The following is an 18,499-nucleotide window of genomic DNA, read 5'->3' on the forward strand; positions in this document are numbered from 1 at the left end:
CGCGGTTTGCAAAGGCCGAAATTGATTGTACTACAAAAGCATGGACCGCGGCCCCGCATAATTGACATAAGTTATAAAAGCCTCTTTCATAACGAGAGAGTTGGAGAAAAAAAAAAAAAAAAACGCTGAAGAAAAAAACAGGAAGCTACGCAGATTGAATAATATTATCGTGTAATTTCCTCGTGATGCAATATTTATACGTAGTAAACATACAATATTTGGTACCTATCTCACATCCGGTACCCTTCGACGACTTGAGTAATTTTTCTCATCATTCAACGGCCGAATGTAGCCCTATTGCTAAACGAGTTTTCGTGCGTTTGTTCGTACATTTTTTATATATGTAGTTTGCGAGGGTGCGTCGAGTCATGTATACTGCAACCGTATAGGTATATCACGTGGTTACCGAAATACATCTACCATCATCTACTAAGTCTGAGAAGAACATCCCTCGGTCCTCCCTTTCCCTGCAACTCTGGAGCACAAGAGTAAGCCCTAGAAAGTTCCGGAACGTTTTTCCTCGGTACTAAAACCTTTGAAAGCGCTAGTAATGGATGGTCCAAAGTTTCACCTGTGTATGGAGAGGTATTCACTAGTTAACGTGGTATAACTTATAATTCTAGCTCGTTCTGCAGTTATAGGCATTCCGGTTCTTCGAAACTCCTTCCAAGGATGTTTCAACGTGTATTATGAATAATAGGTCTATATACCCACAAGAGCAATCCTTCGATTTTCGTTTCGCCGAGCTTTTTTTTCAAAAAAATCTTCTGCAATTGGAACGCCCGACCACCGTCAAGGGCGTATTTCTGGACCAAATCCTATTTCCTCAATTCCCTTCCTTTTCATTTTGTTCCTACATTTCCGGTTTTTCCCTCCTTTTCACGGACAGGAAGTACCGTTGAATTGTGGAAATACACGGCATGATAACACGTCTCGAACTTTACGAATATACCTACATCGTCCAACATACACCACTATGTATATCATAGCGCACATTGCTTTAGTAAATATAGGTATGTATCTAGTTTTCAAGAGTATATACCTATAATCTTAAAAAGCTCGCTAAGATCACTGCCTATATAAGTGCAGTTCAGTGTCAGGGAGCAAGTGGCATAAGTCTTTGGTAACAGCATCGTTTCTCATTCAAAATTAATTTCATGCTATAGCGGGATACGGAATAAGGAATTCTTCGCGACGCTCTGCAGGGAGAGCCAGGATATTTAGCACGTGATTACACAGCGCACGTCCCTTAAAGTAAAAGCTAATCCCAGTATTATCCCTCAGCGGCTCAGCATCTCTTGTATAAAGTTGCGTCACACTGGAAAACAGAAAATTCTTTTAATCCGTCCACAGTGTGATGACGAGGATTTTCATTTCATATTTTTTTGCTTCTCATTGTCAGATTTTTAGTTCGATATCGGAAGCCGCTGAAAGGATTTCAATGCGTGGTAATACCATGATGGTAACGAATAACAACCTTTTCGATAAAACGGTCAATATGGATAGTCGATAAGATGAAAAACAACGAACTCTGCTGTACCAGTAGCTGTACCCTTGAAAGAGACGCGAAGGTCAAGTGCGGCGTTGCATCTCCTGCTTTGAGCGCCGTATGGCTGGAGCACGGATGGTAAAAAATGGAACCAAGGAACAAATCGAGTTGGCTGATATCGCAAATGCGGTATAGCCTGGGTGTCACTTCACGGTTCTTCACTTGACGGCTGACGCTGCCGCCGTGTCAAAACTGTAGTTTCCTCCCCTAAATCTGCTAAACTTGTAAAATCGTTGAATTGTCAGCTAAATTTCGTTAAAATGACGTCGCGGTTGGAGAAAGAGCGAACCAAACAAATACAAGAAAAATGTCAAACCCTCTTGACCCAAATGCTACGCGATGAAGACAACAAATACTGTGTTGACTGCGATGCAAAAGGTATTTATAATACTACGTGGATCCATGAGCACGCTCACTCCCCTCAAAATTAAATCATAACAAAACCAATTACGGATCATCTGATCAATCGTAATCGCGTAATGCGGACTCTTTTACTCAGTTCATGCGGCAGTATTGTTCTCTATCTATAAGCAGTCACGATTCTTTTAGACACGTCATTCACGTTTCTTATATTCAACTCAGAAACCTAGATATCCCAAATACTCTCTCGCACTCCAAATTTCATTCTCCGTCGCAGCTTTGATGATAATTTCATCACTTCTTTCAGAAGACGGGTTCAAAACAGAACAGGTCTTTTGTTTCGCAAGCACATTCTCTACCATTGCTGTTTACCACAACTTTTTACAATAGCAGATTTCGCAAGGACAGATGATTGAACTTGATGTTCTTGAATATTCGTTTCAGGACCTCGATGGGCCAGCTGGAATCTTGGAATATTCCTATGCATTCGTTGTGCTGGGATACATAGAAATTTAGGAGTCCACATAAGCAAGGTCAAATCCGTGAATTTGGATACATGGACACCAGAACAAGTTGTGGTAATATTGCATGCAGTGCTATAATTTCTTTCTGCAAAAATGAAATCATCCCTCTGAAATTGTCAAATGAATGACTAGACATCGTGACTTCACTAAGCTGACATTAAAAGACAAAAAAAGACACAAGAAAAAAAATATTCTGATAAAATTCTGATAAATTAGTTCTTACATTCGAAACACTGATTTATGCACTGGTGTATATTCTAGTGTACGAATGTTGACATTCGTTCAAACGTTTCACATAGTTTTAAATATTTTGGTTGTGGAATGTAAATTTGGTTTCGAATTTTTTTTTGGTAAATATGGTCATGCACCATTATAATATTGTTTGTTGGCATGTTTCCTATTCACGAAAAAAAAAAAAAAAATACAGGCCGATTATAGGTGGAGCCCCCCTGGGAGCCCCACTTCTGCATAATTACCTCGAAAACTATTCATTGTTCTCATTGAGAAGTGAAACGATACCAAGCACATAGTAATATGCAATCTTTCATCCACATTCATATGTTGAATCGAATTTTATCGCTCATTTTATCGCAACAAACGGCCTGTGATCAATTTCACCTCTACGTATTCCAGAGCCTTCAACAGATGGGCAATTCGCGTGCTAGAGCAGTATATGAGGCGAATCTTCCTGATAGTTTCCGAAGACCCCAGACAGATTCTGGCTTGGAATGTTTCATTCGAGCTAAATATGAACATAAGAAACACATCGCAAAGGAATGGGTACCACCGCCCTTGCCAAAGGTCTACATCATTTATTAGTCACAATAAATTAGAACAATTTCATAATCACTCACTGGGTTGATACTTGAACCACTGAATCAGATTAACTGGGACAAAGAACTTGACTTAGAAGCAGAAAGACAACGCAGACGTAAAAAGGAAGGTTCAAAGAATAGCGGAGCACAGACACCTTTGCCACCGGTTAAAAAACCTGAAACAGTTCCACAGCTCCCAAAGCCTCGCTGTTCCGTCAGCCCTAAGACGGGCAGAGCTCACCCTTCTGCAACTCTGGATTTGTTGGGACTTGGTGAATACATGAGCTATGAATAAAATGATGAATTGGTACGATATGTAAAATTCTTTTTTCTGTAGATGCTCCATCAAATCAAAGCAACGCGAATGGTTCAACTTCTGGGGAAGATATCTTTTCTTCATTCTTGTCAGCACCGCCCGCGCCAGCTTCGCAATCATCTAATGGTGCGGCAAATGGCGGCGCTGAGGCGACTGCTACCGCCGAAAAAACGGAAGAAGAAAGCTTCTTCAATCAACCAGCACCCACACCTCAAGAGAAAAGCAAAATGACAAAGGATAGTATCCTGGCACTCTACGCTACACCTAATCAACAACAGTCTATGTTTGGAGGTCTTGGTGAGCTTATTATCAATGAAAGTTAGGTGATGATTTTCATTCGTTCTGAATTGTACAAATTCAACCGTTAGCAGGTGGTATGTACGCTCAGCAAACTACGGCGCAACAATTTCCACCACAGATGCAAGGAGTACAAGGATTTCATCAGCAGGCTAATTTTCAAAGCCAGGCAATGGGACCAATGAACGCCGTCCAAGGACAGCTCGCGATGCAAGGCCAGATGGGTGGCCCACCTACTAATCAGCTGGGAGCTCAATTAGCCGCAGTTTCGGGGAGTCATGTTACTGGAAATAGTATGCACATGGGTCAGATGACTCAAATGAATGGCGTACAAAATCCTGCAATGGGATTAATGGGAAATCAGATGGGGGGAGTGGTAGGTATCATTAGTTAGCCAATTCAACGAATTTCTCCCCCACGTTTTTTTTTACACTAAACACATGATGCGACGGTCTGTTGAAATAAAAAATTTCTTCACAGATGCAAATGGGTCAAAATAGTTCAATTAATGGATGGAGTGGGATGTTGGCCAATCAGAATCTACAACCAGCGCCAGGCAGTAATCCTTTCTTCAATTTACCCAATCAGCAGCAGCAGAGCACAGCGTTTACTAATCAGGTAAATCGTAATCAGAATCATTGTCACATTAACACAAATAATTCTACGTTTAATCTACGGAACGTCAATGGGGATATCATATCGAGTCCAAACTAGATAACACCTTAGCTATCTTCGCGAATCAATGTACATTTCACGATTACGCGACGGCTGGATTCTGAATTCGTCAAACAATAAGAAAAAAATTTTTTACAGCTACCACAACGGATGACTCAAATGACGCTGGGAGCATCCGGTTTTCCGTCCCCTTCCCCGTCCGGAAAAACAGCTGCTACGACTTTACCTGGGCAAACTCTGTCGAACAACTTATGGCAGTAACAAATTTCGCCATGAGGATATAGTTGCAGGTCTGTTCGTTAGATCAATGTTGTACGCTAACGTTGGTAGGGCCTATTTTCATCGTTATCGTTGCTTATGTTATACCGCACTTAAAATCCGCGTACGCCGCCGATACTGAGGTTGAAAACACCGCCACACCGATATATTCTACGGCGTTGAAAAATGAGCCTAACAAAGGTTTACCACATGACCATCACCAGACCAAACATAATAATAGAATACACATAAATAAACTATTATCTTTCAACGGAACAACCGAAAAATTTGTTGTACTAGGGCGAGGAAAACAAACGTGCATTATACATTCAAAGATAGAATAGACCCTCTTACATCCCGTAAATCGATTTCGATAGCGACGGTGTATGGATATTCGACTTGTTTTTTTTCTCTTTCTACTTTGGTCCATATGATCCTCAATGCATGTGATCGTAAGAAATGCCGTTTTTGGCCAAAATGCGAATGCGAAAAGCCCTGGAATAGGTACTGTTAGCGAACTTTTATTTTCACATTTGGTTTATGTTAAATACCCGGTGCTTAGTGATTTTTACATGCTTTGAGAGAAATAGCTGCAGACAATTCTTTACTAATAGTAAACTGCGCCCGACTGCAAGAAATTTTCAGTCTAAATTCGAATTGCTAACAGTGCAAAACCCACCGCCCAATCCGCGACCAGGTACCGCAGACTTTGGGATAAAATAGATATATTAGAGTAAATAATAATATTAGGATGGTCTCCCTGGAGGTCCAAAAGGGGAATCAATGAACAAGAAAATGAAATAATAATTTACAACAATACAACTAATTTCACATTAAGACTGGCTGGAGCATTACAAATAGGAACAAGAGTGCCAAAGTCTGAAAGGAGTGTGAAATTCGCATTGACTATTCATTGCGGAGTAATCACCGTTCGAGGAGCACTGCACTCTACTTAACACCTTGAACATTTAACCATGGCTCTCATATGTACCTATTTTATCATGTAGGTATTTCACTTCATACATAATCTGTGTGATTAATCGGTCAACGCTCGCCCATTGGGCATTGGCGAGTAACAGCGGTGTACTTTCATCGCCTGGTGCTCTCAATTGTAAATATAAATAAGTATTAATAGGAACAAAATCTAATCAAGGGCTTATTACTTGCATGTAAAACGACTTACCGAGCTGGCTATCACAACCTCTATAATAGGATATTTTGTGAGTCATACTAAAGTGGAGCACTTGGTTTTGCTGCAACAAAATATCTGAGAATGAAGTATGCATACAGAGTCCAGTAACTATTGAATTATTTGGAAACGATTCAAATCGGAAACGTGACGCTGAATGAGATTGTGATGCAAAGCGAAAATCACCGATACTTACTTATTGTCATCTCGTATTTGGACCTTATCGATATAAGTATACACCAATAATGGTGAAAAAAAAAAATCTAACGATACTATGTTATAGACAATAATTTCTCTCACATTTGTGATCTCCTACACTTTTTCTTGGTGTTACAACTTATTTTTAACGCCAAAAGGGTATCCAAGGCAATCTTTACGGCTCTACAAGTTCGGGGTGGCCGCAGTATGGATACATACACATATAAAAGACCGTCCTCCATGTCTCCATTGAGCATAATTCATTCACTTATTATCTAACAATAAAATATAAAAAAAAAAAAAACAGTCCTGCGATCTTGTTTAATTTCTTTCGTCGATGGTTGATGAATTTACATTTCGTAATTTACTCGTATGTGTATGAATTGTATAGCTGTTTTCGGGGCACCCACATAAACGTACCAGTAGTCGACAATATTGGAAAAAAATCCGGACACTGACCACATCGATTATACGATAGCTTTTTATACTTAACGATATACACGTATGTATTATATCATAAATCAATGGCGGATTACTTCATCACATTATCAAGCAGGAAAAAATTAACGATCAAATGCAAGGAAACAAATGGTATGTGGTATTGATAAAAACTTTTGAAGATAATGCTCGTGTGGTGATTTGTGACTTGAAGGAGCGAAATGTAATAAGTCTGGCTGGATGGTTTAGATTTAATTTTATTTTTAGTGAAATACCAAGTAGAAAATTATTAAGGTTGAAACTCTACCGTTCCAGCCTCAAACGAGTGCTCTCAAATATCATTACCAGTTTCATATTTTCATAAAACCGATCAACTTTTTTACCGATTCAATTCCTGAAGTAGTTGATCAATAGTTCATGGAGAAATAAAAATATTACAGTAGAATCTATCGATACAACAAAGAAATTTTTCTTTGCTTAGAATAAATTTGACACTCTGTTATTCGCGTCAATAACTCATTCTTCTTCATAGAATTTCGATTTGAACACACGTCCATAAATATTTTTTCAAATCTCTGAATTGTTATTCGAATCTTTATCAAATTAATAAACGACGAGAGATAGGCTAAATGTTATATTAGATTAAAATTGTTACGCAATCATATTATAGCCTAGTGTTCAATATCATTATAATTATAAATAAATTATGTACACCAAATTATTGCTACAGGTATTCTGAATATGTTGGGATCGTATGTTTTAACGTGACACCATTTTTATATTTCAAGTAGTAAATTATTGTTTATAGTATCAAGTATAATAAGTGTTTTACACCACACATACACACACGAACGTAACGATATAGCGAATATGTTTAGGAATGTGAAAATTCATATGATGTTGAATCAATTAGAATTTAATTTTTGGAAATAAGCGTTTATTGTATAAATAGGTAGCAAAATTCTTCTGGCTATATCCTGAAGCGTAGACCTATTCTGTAATACAATAATACCATACAGGTATATATTTTTAAGCAATTCAGAATATATCTAATTTGGAACGTCGACGAATATTCGCTCCAAAATTATGCAAATTCCTGTAAAGAGCGTATCGTTGACTGCTGAAGAATACGCGTATGTGTGTGTGAAATGCGTGTGGGTATTAAATATTGTGTATATGATACTATACGAATTGGTGTTCACAAAAGATTAAAATATACATGTTAATCTCAACGATGAAAATCTTTTGATTCGGTGGGGTCGATACGGGTCGATCTCGCCACCCTTTTTTTTAATATTTTGCCGCGCGTAGAATCGCACGGGAAGTCAAATTGACAAATTGTGAATATATTTGACTCGCCTCGTGCTTTGACTCGTAGCGCCATCGCCGACCTTTTAGATCGGCTTTCTTTCGCTTCCGGCGAGCTCCGTTGTGCTGTCTCATTAAAGCCACGTGCTAAGCACAAAATAAAGAAAACGTTATAAACATGGATAAACCTGTGGTACTCGCCCGTGTTATCAAGGTACTGGGACGTACTGGATCCCAAGGACAATGTACACAAGTCAAAGTTGAATTCATCGGCGAGCAAAATCGTCAGATCATTCGCAACGTGAAGGGGCCGGTACGTGAGGGCGACATTCTCACCCTCCTCGAGTCAGAACGTGAAGCAAGAAGACTTCGGTAGAACTCGCAATCAACTTTGGAAAACACTGAAAAGGTTCCTGCAACAAGAAATATTCCATTGATACTTCAATCAAGTCGGCCTTCACTCTCTACGATGTCCATCATCGTCATCGAATTGTCAACATGTTGGCGTCATCTGAGCTACTTCTATCTGCTGTACCAAACCAGCCCGACATGCAATAAATCTTTCGCTGGCAACCACTAATTTAATGTGTTCGTTTTATCGACATCCTGATCAGCTGAGTGCGCTAAGTATAAGGTAAAATAATTCAATTCCACAGATTTAGTTGACCCCGACATCGACCTTAAACCTAACCTCGCTTTCCTTCGAACTCGTACGTCACTACTATAGTTTCCCCCAATTTTTTCTACATGATAGTCGAGCAGTCGATCGGAAATTGGCTACCAGCAACATTGAAAATTTAAAAAATATTTAGTTTGGTTTGTATTTCGTACTTGTATCCAGAAAATGTCAGATTTGTTTATTGTCACTGCAAAAGCATTGACATTGTTGGCAGAATCGTTTGATCTCAGTTATATGGAAACCAGCAATGTGTTATGAACTCCGATGAAGTTTGCAGAATCTTGCGGAGATTATGAATACTTGGAAGATAAACTGAAAATCCCGGGTACGTATAAAAAGATTATTTCAGTAGAAAAGTGAAGTCATTTATTTACACTGTAAAACTTACAACTTAACAAGGTGCATTACAATATTATCGTTGAATTATAAAATTAAATAAATACTACTCCAGCAAATTGTATTTAGTTTGTAAGCAACGTCGCGATATTTTTGTCTAGTGTAATAAGTCCAGGTGTTTGTATCTCCCTGTATCTGTTATTGCTTTCATATTCTTCGCCGCTTCAATGGCGGAGTATCTCGTGGACTTGACGAAGCTTTTGAGGTGTTGTCTACGCTTTGTCTAGTTGGTCTTTTAACAGTTCGTTTTGGACCATCGCGACTTGACTCTGAGTCTTTCCTCTCTTTCTTTCCAGTCAAAACTAGACGGAAAATAAAGGTACAATAAAATATGCATCACTAACTATATATTAGAAAAAGGGTGAATGAACATATAGGACAAACCTGGTTCGTCCTCATCCTTTCCTTTCGGTCGTCCCTTCAAAGATTTGTGTTCCTTCTTCAAGTCCTTGGAGTCACGAAGTTTGTCTCTTTTCATATCTAATTCCCTAGTAGATTTTTTAGGTTCTTCTTTTTTTTTATCAACTTCTTTGTTGCTTTTTACATCCTTAGAAGGCGTGTCCTTCTTTGGGATCTCTTTGGTATCTTTATCTCTTCTTAATTCCTTGTATTTCTCTTTCAGTTGGGCATCCTTGCTCTTAGTATCCGGCTCATCCTTCTTTCTCATTTTCATAAAGGTAGAGAATTCAGATTCAGGAAGCACAAAATCTGTTTCGTTGCTTGGAAATGGAAGGTCTTCTGTGTCATCCTGAAAAATCACATGTCTATAAGACAACAACGTTCGATTATCATAGTTGAGAGACCAAGAAATCTCAAGTTGACTTACCAGCGCAGCTAAGTCATACATAGATTCGAGGTGGTCCCAAATAAGTTTCAAAGATACATCTTTGTGTATCGCGGCACGAAACTTTTCCCAGATACAAACCATGTGGAAGTATTTGTTGACACCTACAATCAACGGAATACATAAAGTAACCTCAAAATCTTTGCGTTACCATCATTCTATGCAACGCACATCATTACATTTCCGATTAATCCAATATCTTACCAACTGGTTTGTGCCCATTCATGGCGAAGAATAATTGTATTTCATTGTCAACATTCCACTCAATTTCCTCCGTATGGTCAATTTGTTTCTCTTTGACAGCCATCCTGTGCTTTACCGAATGTTTATCGTACTCCTGCACCTACGTACGTACAATTAGAGAAGCTTCGAACTTTATACACGATACAGACCCTGATGGATCGACTCTAAATCACGACTTTGGACTCGTTTCTGGTAGTGAAATTTGATTTCTTTACAGCAAGGCTCAATGCTTGAATAGCTTAAATACTCGTTGGTCCGATAGTTTATCTGCTAAGAAAGAGAAGACGAAAGTGGATCCTTGCAGTGCTTCTCGAGAGCCAGCTGCTGAGTTGCCCGCGTGAAACCCGCAACGCCACACGACTTCAGACGGTAAATGGTTGGAACCGATTGTTGGTATCATTTTATCGTCAGTGCCACTGTTGATACAGTGGTGTGCATCATATTGGTAAGAAGCATCATCAGTTGGTAAAAAGAACTGCAGTTTTCAAAGTGCATTGTTGCTTATGTCAAATCGGAAATAAACAAGAAATGATCGGAACTGAAGTGAACTGAAATCTTCAGAATCTATGAGACTGACAATTTTCAAATCGCTCCAAAGGTTCAGAAACGGGAACAGATTCTTATAGATTAATGGTCGTTGCAGCAGTTGACTTGCATATGTAGTATGATTATAACAATATGAGAATAATAGTCATTTATAACTCATGTATCAGAGCAAGCCGCACAATGCCGGGCATTCTCCATTGTCATGGGGCCCGATTTCATCCAATGTATACGGTATTAGTTATTGCTGAGGAAGGTACGTAGGTAAAACGCGCCGCTGCCACAATAACGGAAATAATTAGTGGGGGAGCGAAAAGCGGGGAGGAACTAAAAGAAGTAGACGGGATCAGGAGAGCAGGACAGGAGGTAAAAGGAGTGGAAAAAGGTAGAGAGCGATGATGACTTGACGCGGTCCGCTGCTTCGATCTTTCCAACCGAAGTAACGCCAGGAAGGAAGCGTGAACCTCAACGTTTGAAATATAACGTCTCGAGTTGAACAACCCTATACCTTCGAACACGCGTATAACACGATGACCTGGGTATGTATTAATTGTAAGATGCCTACTATATGTTTTGCGTGTGCACGCTTTCGAATGAATAGATCCGATTCTGATGTCGAACACGTGTTTGATCTACTTCTAATGGTCCGACAGATACATCGACACTAATTACATTATAATTGAACAAGCTATAAGATAAGAGCTGAGCAATTTTCCGGTGTAGCATCAAATTGCATTATCCAAAATAGAAAGAGAAAATTGCGGCTCCAGGTGTAATTGGTCGCAACTCGTTGTGTCATTTAGAACAAAGGAATTCGTATCTTAGGTATTACATACAAAACTATTTGGGCGATTGGATATCTAAGCGTTTTTGGATACCAAAATTAATTAAGGGAAACGTTACTAATTGTAAGGGCAATTTAGCTATACATTTGCAAAGAAGATGTAGGCATAGACAAGGCAAGGTATGTATGGCGTAGTCACTTTTTCGCTGTTGCATTTTATTTGCCCCTAGATACACGTCTGCTAGATTCATCGAGGTATAGTGTCCGGCTGAGATGATGGGAAGAATACCAGCCGGCACGGTATCCTAGATAGCTCATAATGTGTAAACTTATATATACACCGGGCATTCCATGTCAAATCGAGCCGGTTCTGGCCCTTTTTGTCCTCCTTTCTCCAAATCTGAAAAACGTCTTTGCAATCTAGTCTATTCGATTCCGATGACTAGCGGACAAAAAAGTGAAGGCAAATGTTCCTCCTTCTCGAAATTGACTTGAACTCAAACTTCCGGAAATTTTCCAGGTGTTGCAATCATCTGGAACAAATCATGAAGAAACAAATAGCGACGAGGGGTCTGAACCTGGTCGAGTTGATAGGGAATGCCCCGTATGTACAATATACGACATAGAACAGAAACGTAGGGGTGGAACCGAGTGGTAAAGAGAGGTAAAGAAAGGTACAGAGTGGCGGAGCCTGCGCAGAGGAAGAATAAAATCCAGGTAAGTACTTCTCTGGTTAAACGACGCATGCCGATGCTGCACGAAGTATAAACGAAGCATCAACATCTCCCGGGTGAGGTTGGCTCAGGTGGAGCGAAGGTGGGAATATAATATAAAGAGGGGATTGACTACATGGAGTCAACGTTCCTTCCAGGTCACCGACCACTATCTCTTCCACAGGCCGTCGAACGGTCCTCTTTTCCCCATGGAATATAGCCAGGCTAGCTGCGCTATCTGCAGCAAAGTTTCGTGCTATGTCACTCTCCTCAAGGTATTGCTTCGCGCTTTGCTTCGGCAGCGTGCTTCGGTACGATCTCAAGGTGCACGTTGTACTTGCATACCGTACCTGTAAACGTAATGTACCTTCAATATGCCCACGGATATGTACCGCGCACTCCGCTTACGAATATAATGGAACCTATTTACTTCATGCTTGATTTCAACTATAAAAAAATCAAACTCCCTCGGCCCTCCGACTGAGAGAACCTGCTGGAATGCTCGGTGTTCAGGATATCCTCAAACCCTATATGTAGGTTGAATTTTCACCCGATGCGACGGTATACATATTTCTACGGAATTCATTACGCTTGGGATCCCCGATAGACCATTAATGATATAGCCTGGCCGACTTCGGGTAGAAAATATTCCGCCTATTGGGATCAGCTGGCGCCAAACCGAGTACTTTCATTTACAATTTGTCATTATTGCACTACGGGCGTCTGTTCTTACAAACAATGGGTATTATTATTGTCGCCGTCGGAGTGACTAGGCGATGAATAGTCGGAAGGAAATCTATTAGATAGACCTAACTCGTGCGGAGTGAGAGAGAGTGGTTAATTCCTATGTACTGTACTAACTGATGTACACGTAAATATGTTGCATATTTGGATTCGAGTACATCGATTGAAGCGAATCGCTCTTTCTCCAGTGTTGGATATGATCGCGCGCCGCATGATTGAATTTTCGGAAAGCGTTCATATCGATTGGCTTCATCGCACATTTAACAAATTCAGCAAATGAAACTATTGTATGATTATGCATGCTCATTGTTTTCTACCATTGGCATTATACGCATAAATGTGTTCATCATGCCCGAGGTGTCTGTGCAGCATTTCATTATAATCGCGATAGTTAATAATCATTGGGTTACACCTGTATAACAAAGAGAAAGGTGGAAGCGATACGGCAAACGTTATATTATAATATACATGTATACATCAACCTCTGCAGCATATTGTACCGCGATATTTACATTCGTGCATTTACGTTTTATTTACTCTTCGGTACTCCGTGATTCAATTATGCGTGAAATGTTTTTCAAAAAATTGCCAACAACGGAAATGATATACATTTTGTACGAGAAGACGATTTCCGAAGAGTTTGTATAAACTAGCGAATCAGACCCGTTACTTTTGGTCACCTCCTCGCTCCGGCTGGTTATAACTATAATTCCTCGATGCACGGGCCGCCATACTATCCCTTTGGTTGTCGATTTTTTCGGCCTATCCTAACGGGAGTTGATGGCCAACGATGACGGCATTGCGGGCTGCACCGGTAACACAGGCGAGATATGTATGTTCGAATACGTACCCACATACATGCGGTATTTCAGTATAGATGCAGCTAAGTCTCGCAATTAGGCTCACGTAAGTTGCACAATGGAAGAAATTTGTATTTTTCTATTCAGGTATATAATAATTATAGGGATACAAATGACTGAACTTGATTTTCCGTTTGAACATTTCAATTTCACTTTTACCATGATTTCAAGGGCAGACTGTATAGGTTTTTTCCTATAGTATGTGCACCGAGCTTTCGGAAAATCTGGTAATAATCAGCGTTGCGCACGTTACGGTATATCATACAAATGGACGTTTCAATTGATTAGAAAATTCCAAGTTCGATATACGGTGAAATGTTTACCGTATATACCACGTCGAATTTCCATAGTTTTCGGGGTATTTACCTCATCGAATTGGAAGCGATCGATACGTTGATATAGAGACTCGAAGGATAGAAGACAGGCATAAATAAGTGGAGGTGATCATTTGCAGAAATAAGTAAATTATTTATTTCGCCGGAGTATTGGATACGGATTGCAACGAGATCGCGGGATGAGCTGCGTATCCTGGACTGCAGGCCCCCTGCAGCCGTATTTTCGGCTCCGGGGTCGTCGCAAATCCTGCTTCTGCTGGGCCGTATAAGACTCGAATATCCGGTTTGAAGTTACGCGTACACCGGTGGTACCACGGTGAGGTATGGGTAATCCTACGATTACGCAAGGGAGTCGACCGACGTCGGATATTTACCGTCGATCTCGAAGGATGGAGAAAGACGGATCAAAAAGAGAAAGAGAAAGAGGGAAGGACGTTGCATGATGTGTGTATACAGCGCGGCCGATAAGTAACTATGTATAACTCCGCGATGTGGATTCCGAAGCGTAAAGCGCTGTAAAGTTTCGACCAGAGGATCGGTGACGTGGATATCGCAGACTTTTCTTTCGCTTTCGGCGGCCGTCCCTTCGCGAAATGGAGATCCGATATGTACCCTGGAGAGGTCATTGCTGCGTCACGCCGCCATGTCGCAAACTACCGTATACGTGGATATTTCATATATACGTACAATGATGAATTAACCGAGTGTGTCCTATAGATGTATTGATTTATACTCTAATGGCTGGAATTGACGTATCGTTCGTCATTCTTTGCAGATTTATGAGGGTAGTAACGATACACCGAGCGGCATATCCTACGCACCTGCTGCCCGCATGATGTTCCCCACTTTTTAGCGGCAGAAAATAATTACAGTGACGAGTTTTTTTTTCCATAGGCTCCCTCACAAACTCAACGAATGGAGGAAAATCTATTCGTTGTCAGTTATGTAACGCAATCGCGCGACACAACGACGACGGAGAAAGGAAAAGTGCTTCATGCATTTATGGAGTATGTGTATTGTTTCAAAAATATACATATCAACGGTATAAGTTGATTCTGGACAGCGATTGGGGGAGCGATATCGTAATAGTTCCCCACGTTATAATATGCGACGTTGGCGAAACCTCAGCTAAGAACGACTATATCTATACTATATCTCAGCCAGAGGCTGTTTTAGCAAATCCCCACCATTGTATGCGAGGATCGCCAAGCCAGGTTTTCGGGCCTATTAGGAATTACCGTTGTTAACTAATTCGTATGACGTCAATCAATATAAGCGGACAAAAAATTACATGTGAGCGTGGCTCGCCGCATAATGCAGACATGAATTTCACTTTATTTATACATACTTACATATAAACGCGAGATTCGTACGTACGTATACGTTGTAATGTTAGTTAACAGACTGGAACTAATGTTGGACGATGGTATTACCGATATTGGACCAAGTTGCTGAATCAGGACTCCTTTTTTCATAGGCTCCTTCACAAAGTCAAGTCGGTATATAGAGTCATGCGCACATATACATAATTATAATATATTAATGAGTTAACGTCGCCGTAGGATAATAAGAAAATAACCATATTCTGGTTATAAGTCAGGCCTCGCGGAAAACCGCGTAATTCTGACCGCACTTTCAACTTGTTTTCAAGTGCACGGATTCGAAATAACAGGAAACTGCGTTATTGCGGGACCCCGCAGGACCATTTGGAATGGGTAAAATTTTTCCCTCAAACGAACCATAGGTAATATGCGTCTGTAGCAAAATTTAACTAATTTCATCAAGTCTAGGCGGTCGACGATCTGCAGACCTTTTCCCTCTGGTTAGGTATACGGATCCTGCAGAGTTTTATTGCCGATGTTTACATTATAGGTATACGACGTTTTACTGGATATACACCTGAACAGGAGGAGCCTGGACATCTGGAAGGCTGCAGGTGCAACGACCTGGTTGTCTCTTCATTGGCATCGGCATGAACCCGGAGAAAATGATCCCGATCAACTCTATATTGAATCGATATTAACGAGGTTGCGGTGAGAAAAAATTGTGTCTTGGCAATTCATATTCACATAGGGAGACAAATTTTTCCTCACACACGTAGACACGAATCATGAATATTTGTCAGAATGCTTCAGAGGGGCCGGAGGGGTGAAGTGAACGTATATTTTGCCTACGGACGAGATTCCGAAAACTCGATCTTCGGCTTGTACAGCCCGATCGGAAATACCTCTCCACCGATACTCGCGTAACTACAGTCCATCCACAGGGAGACTCGGATTCTCGGAGGATTTGGATACGGGGAACATTTACCCGGCGGCCATCGAGCGCCCAGGTACTCGGTCAGCCATGACGGTCAAAACAAAAGGAGAAACGTGAAACGCTGTGGCCATAACGCCGTTGGACCTCGTCCCCGCGGTATCCCCACCAGCTTCGACGGCTATACCGAGCGCTGCCCATCGGCCAGTCTTCCGAATGCCCCACTCCGACTTCTGTCTACGTAGCCGAAGTTACGTAATCTCCTCGTTCCTCGGTCCAACCCGGTACAGTCGTAGGTAGGTAGATATGTGTAGGTATAGGACGAGACGCTAAATTTACACCACATCGATCCTTTGTGCACGTACACGTGTAGCGATAAACGCACACATGTTATTCCGAAGGCGAATTCTCGTTTCGGGTTCGGATCGACCGTGATATCGATCGTCCGTGGAAATCGCTCTCTATTCGGATTCGTTAACCTTGAACCTATCGTGCATTTGCCAATGATGATTTTATCCGTATATTGTACACTACGTAGGTAAAGAGAAATATGAACTTTAAGCGACAGGTGTTCGATGCCACAGCTGTCAGCATCGCACAGGTATGCGCATTAACCACTGCTGAACTCGGCATTGCACTTTTCCCATGGTGTATACTGCACCGGTATAGAAAAGCATACGGCCCTTGCGATGCCTCTTCCTATGTACGAATGAGATATATGTATAGGAACGAAGCGAGATTCCGACTCGAACCGCAAAATTCGTCGGTAATTTTATTCATTTACATTGCATTGGGCTGCTTGAAGCGCTCGGGGTAAAAGGTATTATACAGGCAATATTTCATGGCTTTATTAGTTATTCCAAATCATTTTTCAAGTCGTGAAAAATAACATCGCCTCTATAAATCTGAGATGTATTACATCATGCATCGTTTCGTACATCGTGTGTGCGCGCTGTCAGCCATTTTTCGGCAAATATAAAACTCATATAAAGCATTCAAAAGTTACGACATGCGGCAAAAAATCTCTTCAGTCAAATCCACCGCGACGATGAGATTCATTTCCCACTTATTCGTGGGGGGACGATTGTTGCGTCTGGCTGATTTCCCTGTAGCAGGTGAACTTATATACGAGGTAAACAATTGATTACCTGACTCCAGGTGAAATGAACGTAGGTATAACGGTAGCCTATTCTGTTCAATCCGATCTGCTTACGAGATACGGTTTTTTTTATCGGATCGTTACGCCTTCCGATACTTGGAAATTTTTCGAGAATTTCCTCGATTTCTCGTAGAAAATAAACGAACTATCTGACTCAGGTATATGGAGAGTCGAGAGTCAATTTCCGAAGATGTAAACTACAGACGCAGGTTGTGCGCTGAATTTTGCGGGCGGATTTCAGCGAAAATTCAACATGAGCTTGGAACGGCTGAAACAAAAAGGTGAACCGTAGCTACATTGTAGACATCGAGCCTCGTCGGTCGAACGATCTGAAATCTCAGGAGTCGAACTACAGTACAGGACAGCAAAAAGCGATCAAACGCTTCGATACGGGATCGGAAAAGTGATCATGTATGCGTGCGCTATCCTCTATAGGAATACAGAAGGAACGGCGGCACAAAACTGTGGGTTTAAGGAGACGCGACGTGAGCAAGTACAACTTGAGACTTGAGCGTGACGTTAAACTTGAATCCCCACCAGATCCGTGCGCGGTGTTACACACCGTTTCATTTCCTTGTCCTTCCTGCGTCGTTCTTCGTTTCACCTGTCTCACTCCGACCACCGTTACGGCTCTCTGACGACATCCAATAAACGCCGAGCAGTCAACAGGTGATCCTCCAATCGGAATACTCGTATACGCGCCCATTGCTCCGCCGACTGTGTATGAGAACTCTTATACACGATTGTCCGAAGCCGTTATAATATATACGAATGTGTACGCGATGCAGAAATATTACGTTCGCAATTGAGTGAACTTGAAAGACCTTATTAAAACGACGGCGTTCAAGGGAGCGAGAAGTTTGGATTCGGTAACGTTCACCGGATACGACGTACACACGTTATTAACGCGGCGGGCCATAACTTAATTGCAACAAACGAAACACATCCATGCGGTGATCTGCATCGCACCTTACACGTATACGTTCTGAAAATTATTCGCAATTTGCCAGCGTGCC

The 18,499-nt window shown here is 41.0% G+C and overlaps 3 protein-coding genes across 4 annotated transcripts; 2 read left to right on the forward strand and 1 right to left on the reverse strand.

Annotated features, from left to right (window-relative positions):
- Positions 1-1,662: 1,662 nt before the first annotated feature.
- On the forward strand, positions 1,663-7,851 carry LOC105684683 (stromal membrane-associated protein 1). 2 transcript variants are annotated; one of them, XM_012398241.3, is made up of 8 exons: positions 1,663-1,927; positions 2,354-2,487; positions 3,067-3,234; positions 3,316-3,520; positions 3,586-3,861; positions 3,936-4,237; positions 4,342-4,479; positions 4,675-7,851. In XM_012398241.3, the coding sequence occupies exons 1-8, from the start codon at positions 1,810-1,812 to the stop codon at positions 4,795-4,797; spliced, it is 1,464 nt and encodes a 487-aa protein (XP_012253664.2). In that variant the 5' UTR covers positions 1,663-1,809; the 3' UTR covers positions 4,798-7,851. The 2 variants fall into 2 exon arrangements, with proteins under 2 accessions (XP_012253664.2, XP_012253663.2); XM_012398240.3 differs by having other exon boundaries at positions 1,664-1,927; positions 3,933-4,237.
- Positions 7,852-8,014: 163 nt separating this feature from the next.
- Positions 8,015-8,507, forward strand: LOC105684580 (40S ribosomal protein S28). Its single transcript, XM_012398040.3, has one exon. The coding sequence runs from the start codon at positions 8,106-8,108 to the stop codon at positions 8,301-8,303; it is 198 nt and encodes a 65-aa protein (XP_012253463.1). The 5' UTR covers positions 8,015-8,105; the 3' UTR covers positions 8,304-8,507.
- Positions 8,508-8,949: 442 nt separating this feature from the next.
- LOC105684579 (MRG/MORF4L-binding protein) lies at positions 8,950-10,417 on the reverse strand. The gene is made up of 4 exons (XM_012398039.3): positions 10,051-10,417; positions 9,829-9,950; positions 9,387-9,750; positions 8,950-9,304 (listed from the first exon to the last, which is right to left on the reverse strand). The coding sequence occupies exons 1-4, from the start codon at positions 10,151-10,153 to the stop codon at positions 9,150-9,152; spliced, it is 744 nt and encodes a 247-aa protein (XP_012253462.1). The 5' UTR covers positions 10,154-10,417; the 3' UTR covers positions 8,950-9,149.
- Positions 10,418-18,499: the final 8,082 nt, after the last annotated feature.

The sequence above is a fragment of the Athalia rosae genome, chromosome 2 (genome assembly GCF_917208135.1).
Source record: "Athalia rosae chromosome 2, iyAthRosa1.1, whole genome shotgun sequence".
Lineage (NCBI taxonomy): Eukaryota > Metazoa > Arthropoda > Insecta > Hymenoptera > Athaliidae > Athalia > Athalia rosae.

Excerpts from the sequence above, each read along its gene's own strand:
- LOC105684683 (XM_012398240.3), top strand. The coding sequence starts at position 1,810 with ATGACGTCGCGGTTGGAGAAAGAGCGAACCAAACAAATACAAGAAAAA. Across the intron at positions 1,928-2,353 it reads TGTTGACTGCGATGCAAAAG|GACCTCGATGGGCCAGCTGG; the intron begins GTATTTATAATA and ends TATTCGTTTCAG. Across the intron at positions 2,488-3,066 it reads GGACACCAGAACAAGTTGTG|AGCCTTCAACAGATGGGCAA; the intron begins GTAATATTGCAT and ends TACGTATTCCAG.
- LOC105684580 (XM_012398040.3), top strand. The coding sequence starts at position 8,106 with ATGGATAAACCTGTGGTACTCGCCCGTGTTATCAAGGTACTGGGACGT.
- LOC105684579 (XM_012398039.3), bottom strand. The coding sequence starts at position 10,153 with ATGGCTGTCAAAGAGAAACAAATTGACCATACGGAGGAAATTGAGTGG. Across the intron at positions 9,951-10,050 it reads GAATGGGCACAAACCAGTTG|GTGTCAACAAATACTTCCAC; the intron begins GTAAGATATTGG and ends CGTTGATTGTAG. Across the intron at positions 9,751-9,828 it reads TGTATGACTTAGCTGCGCTG|GATGACACAGAAGACCTTCC; the intron begins GTAAGTCAACTT and ends GTGATTTTTCAG.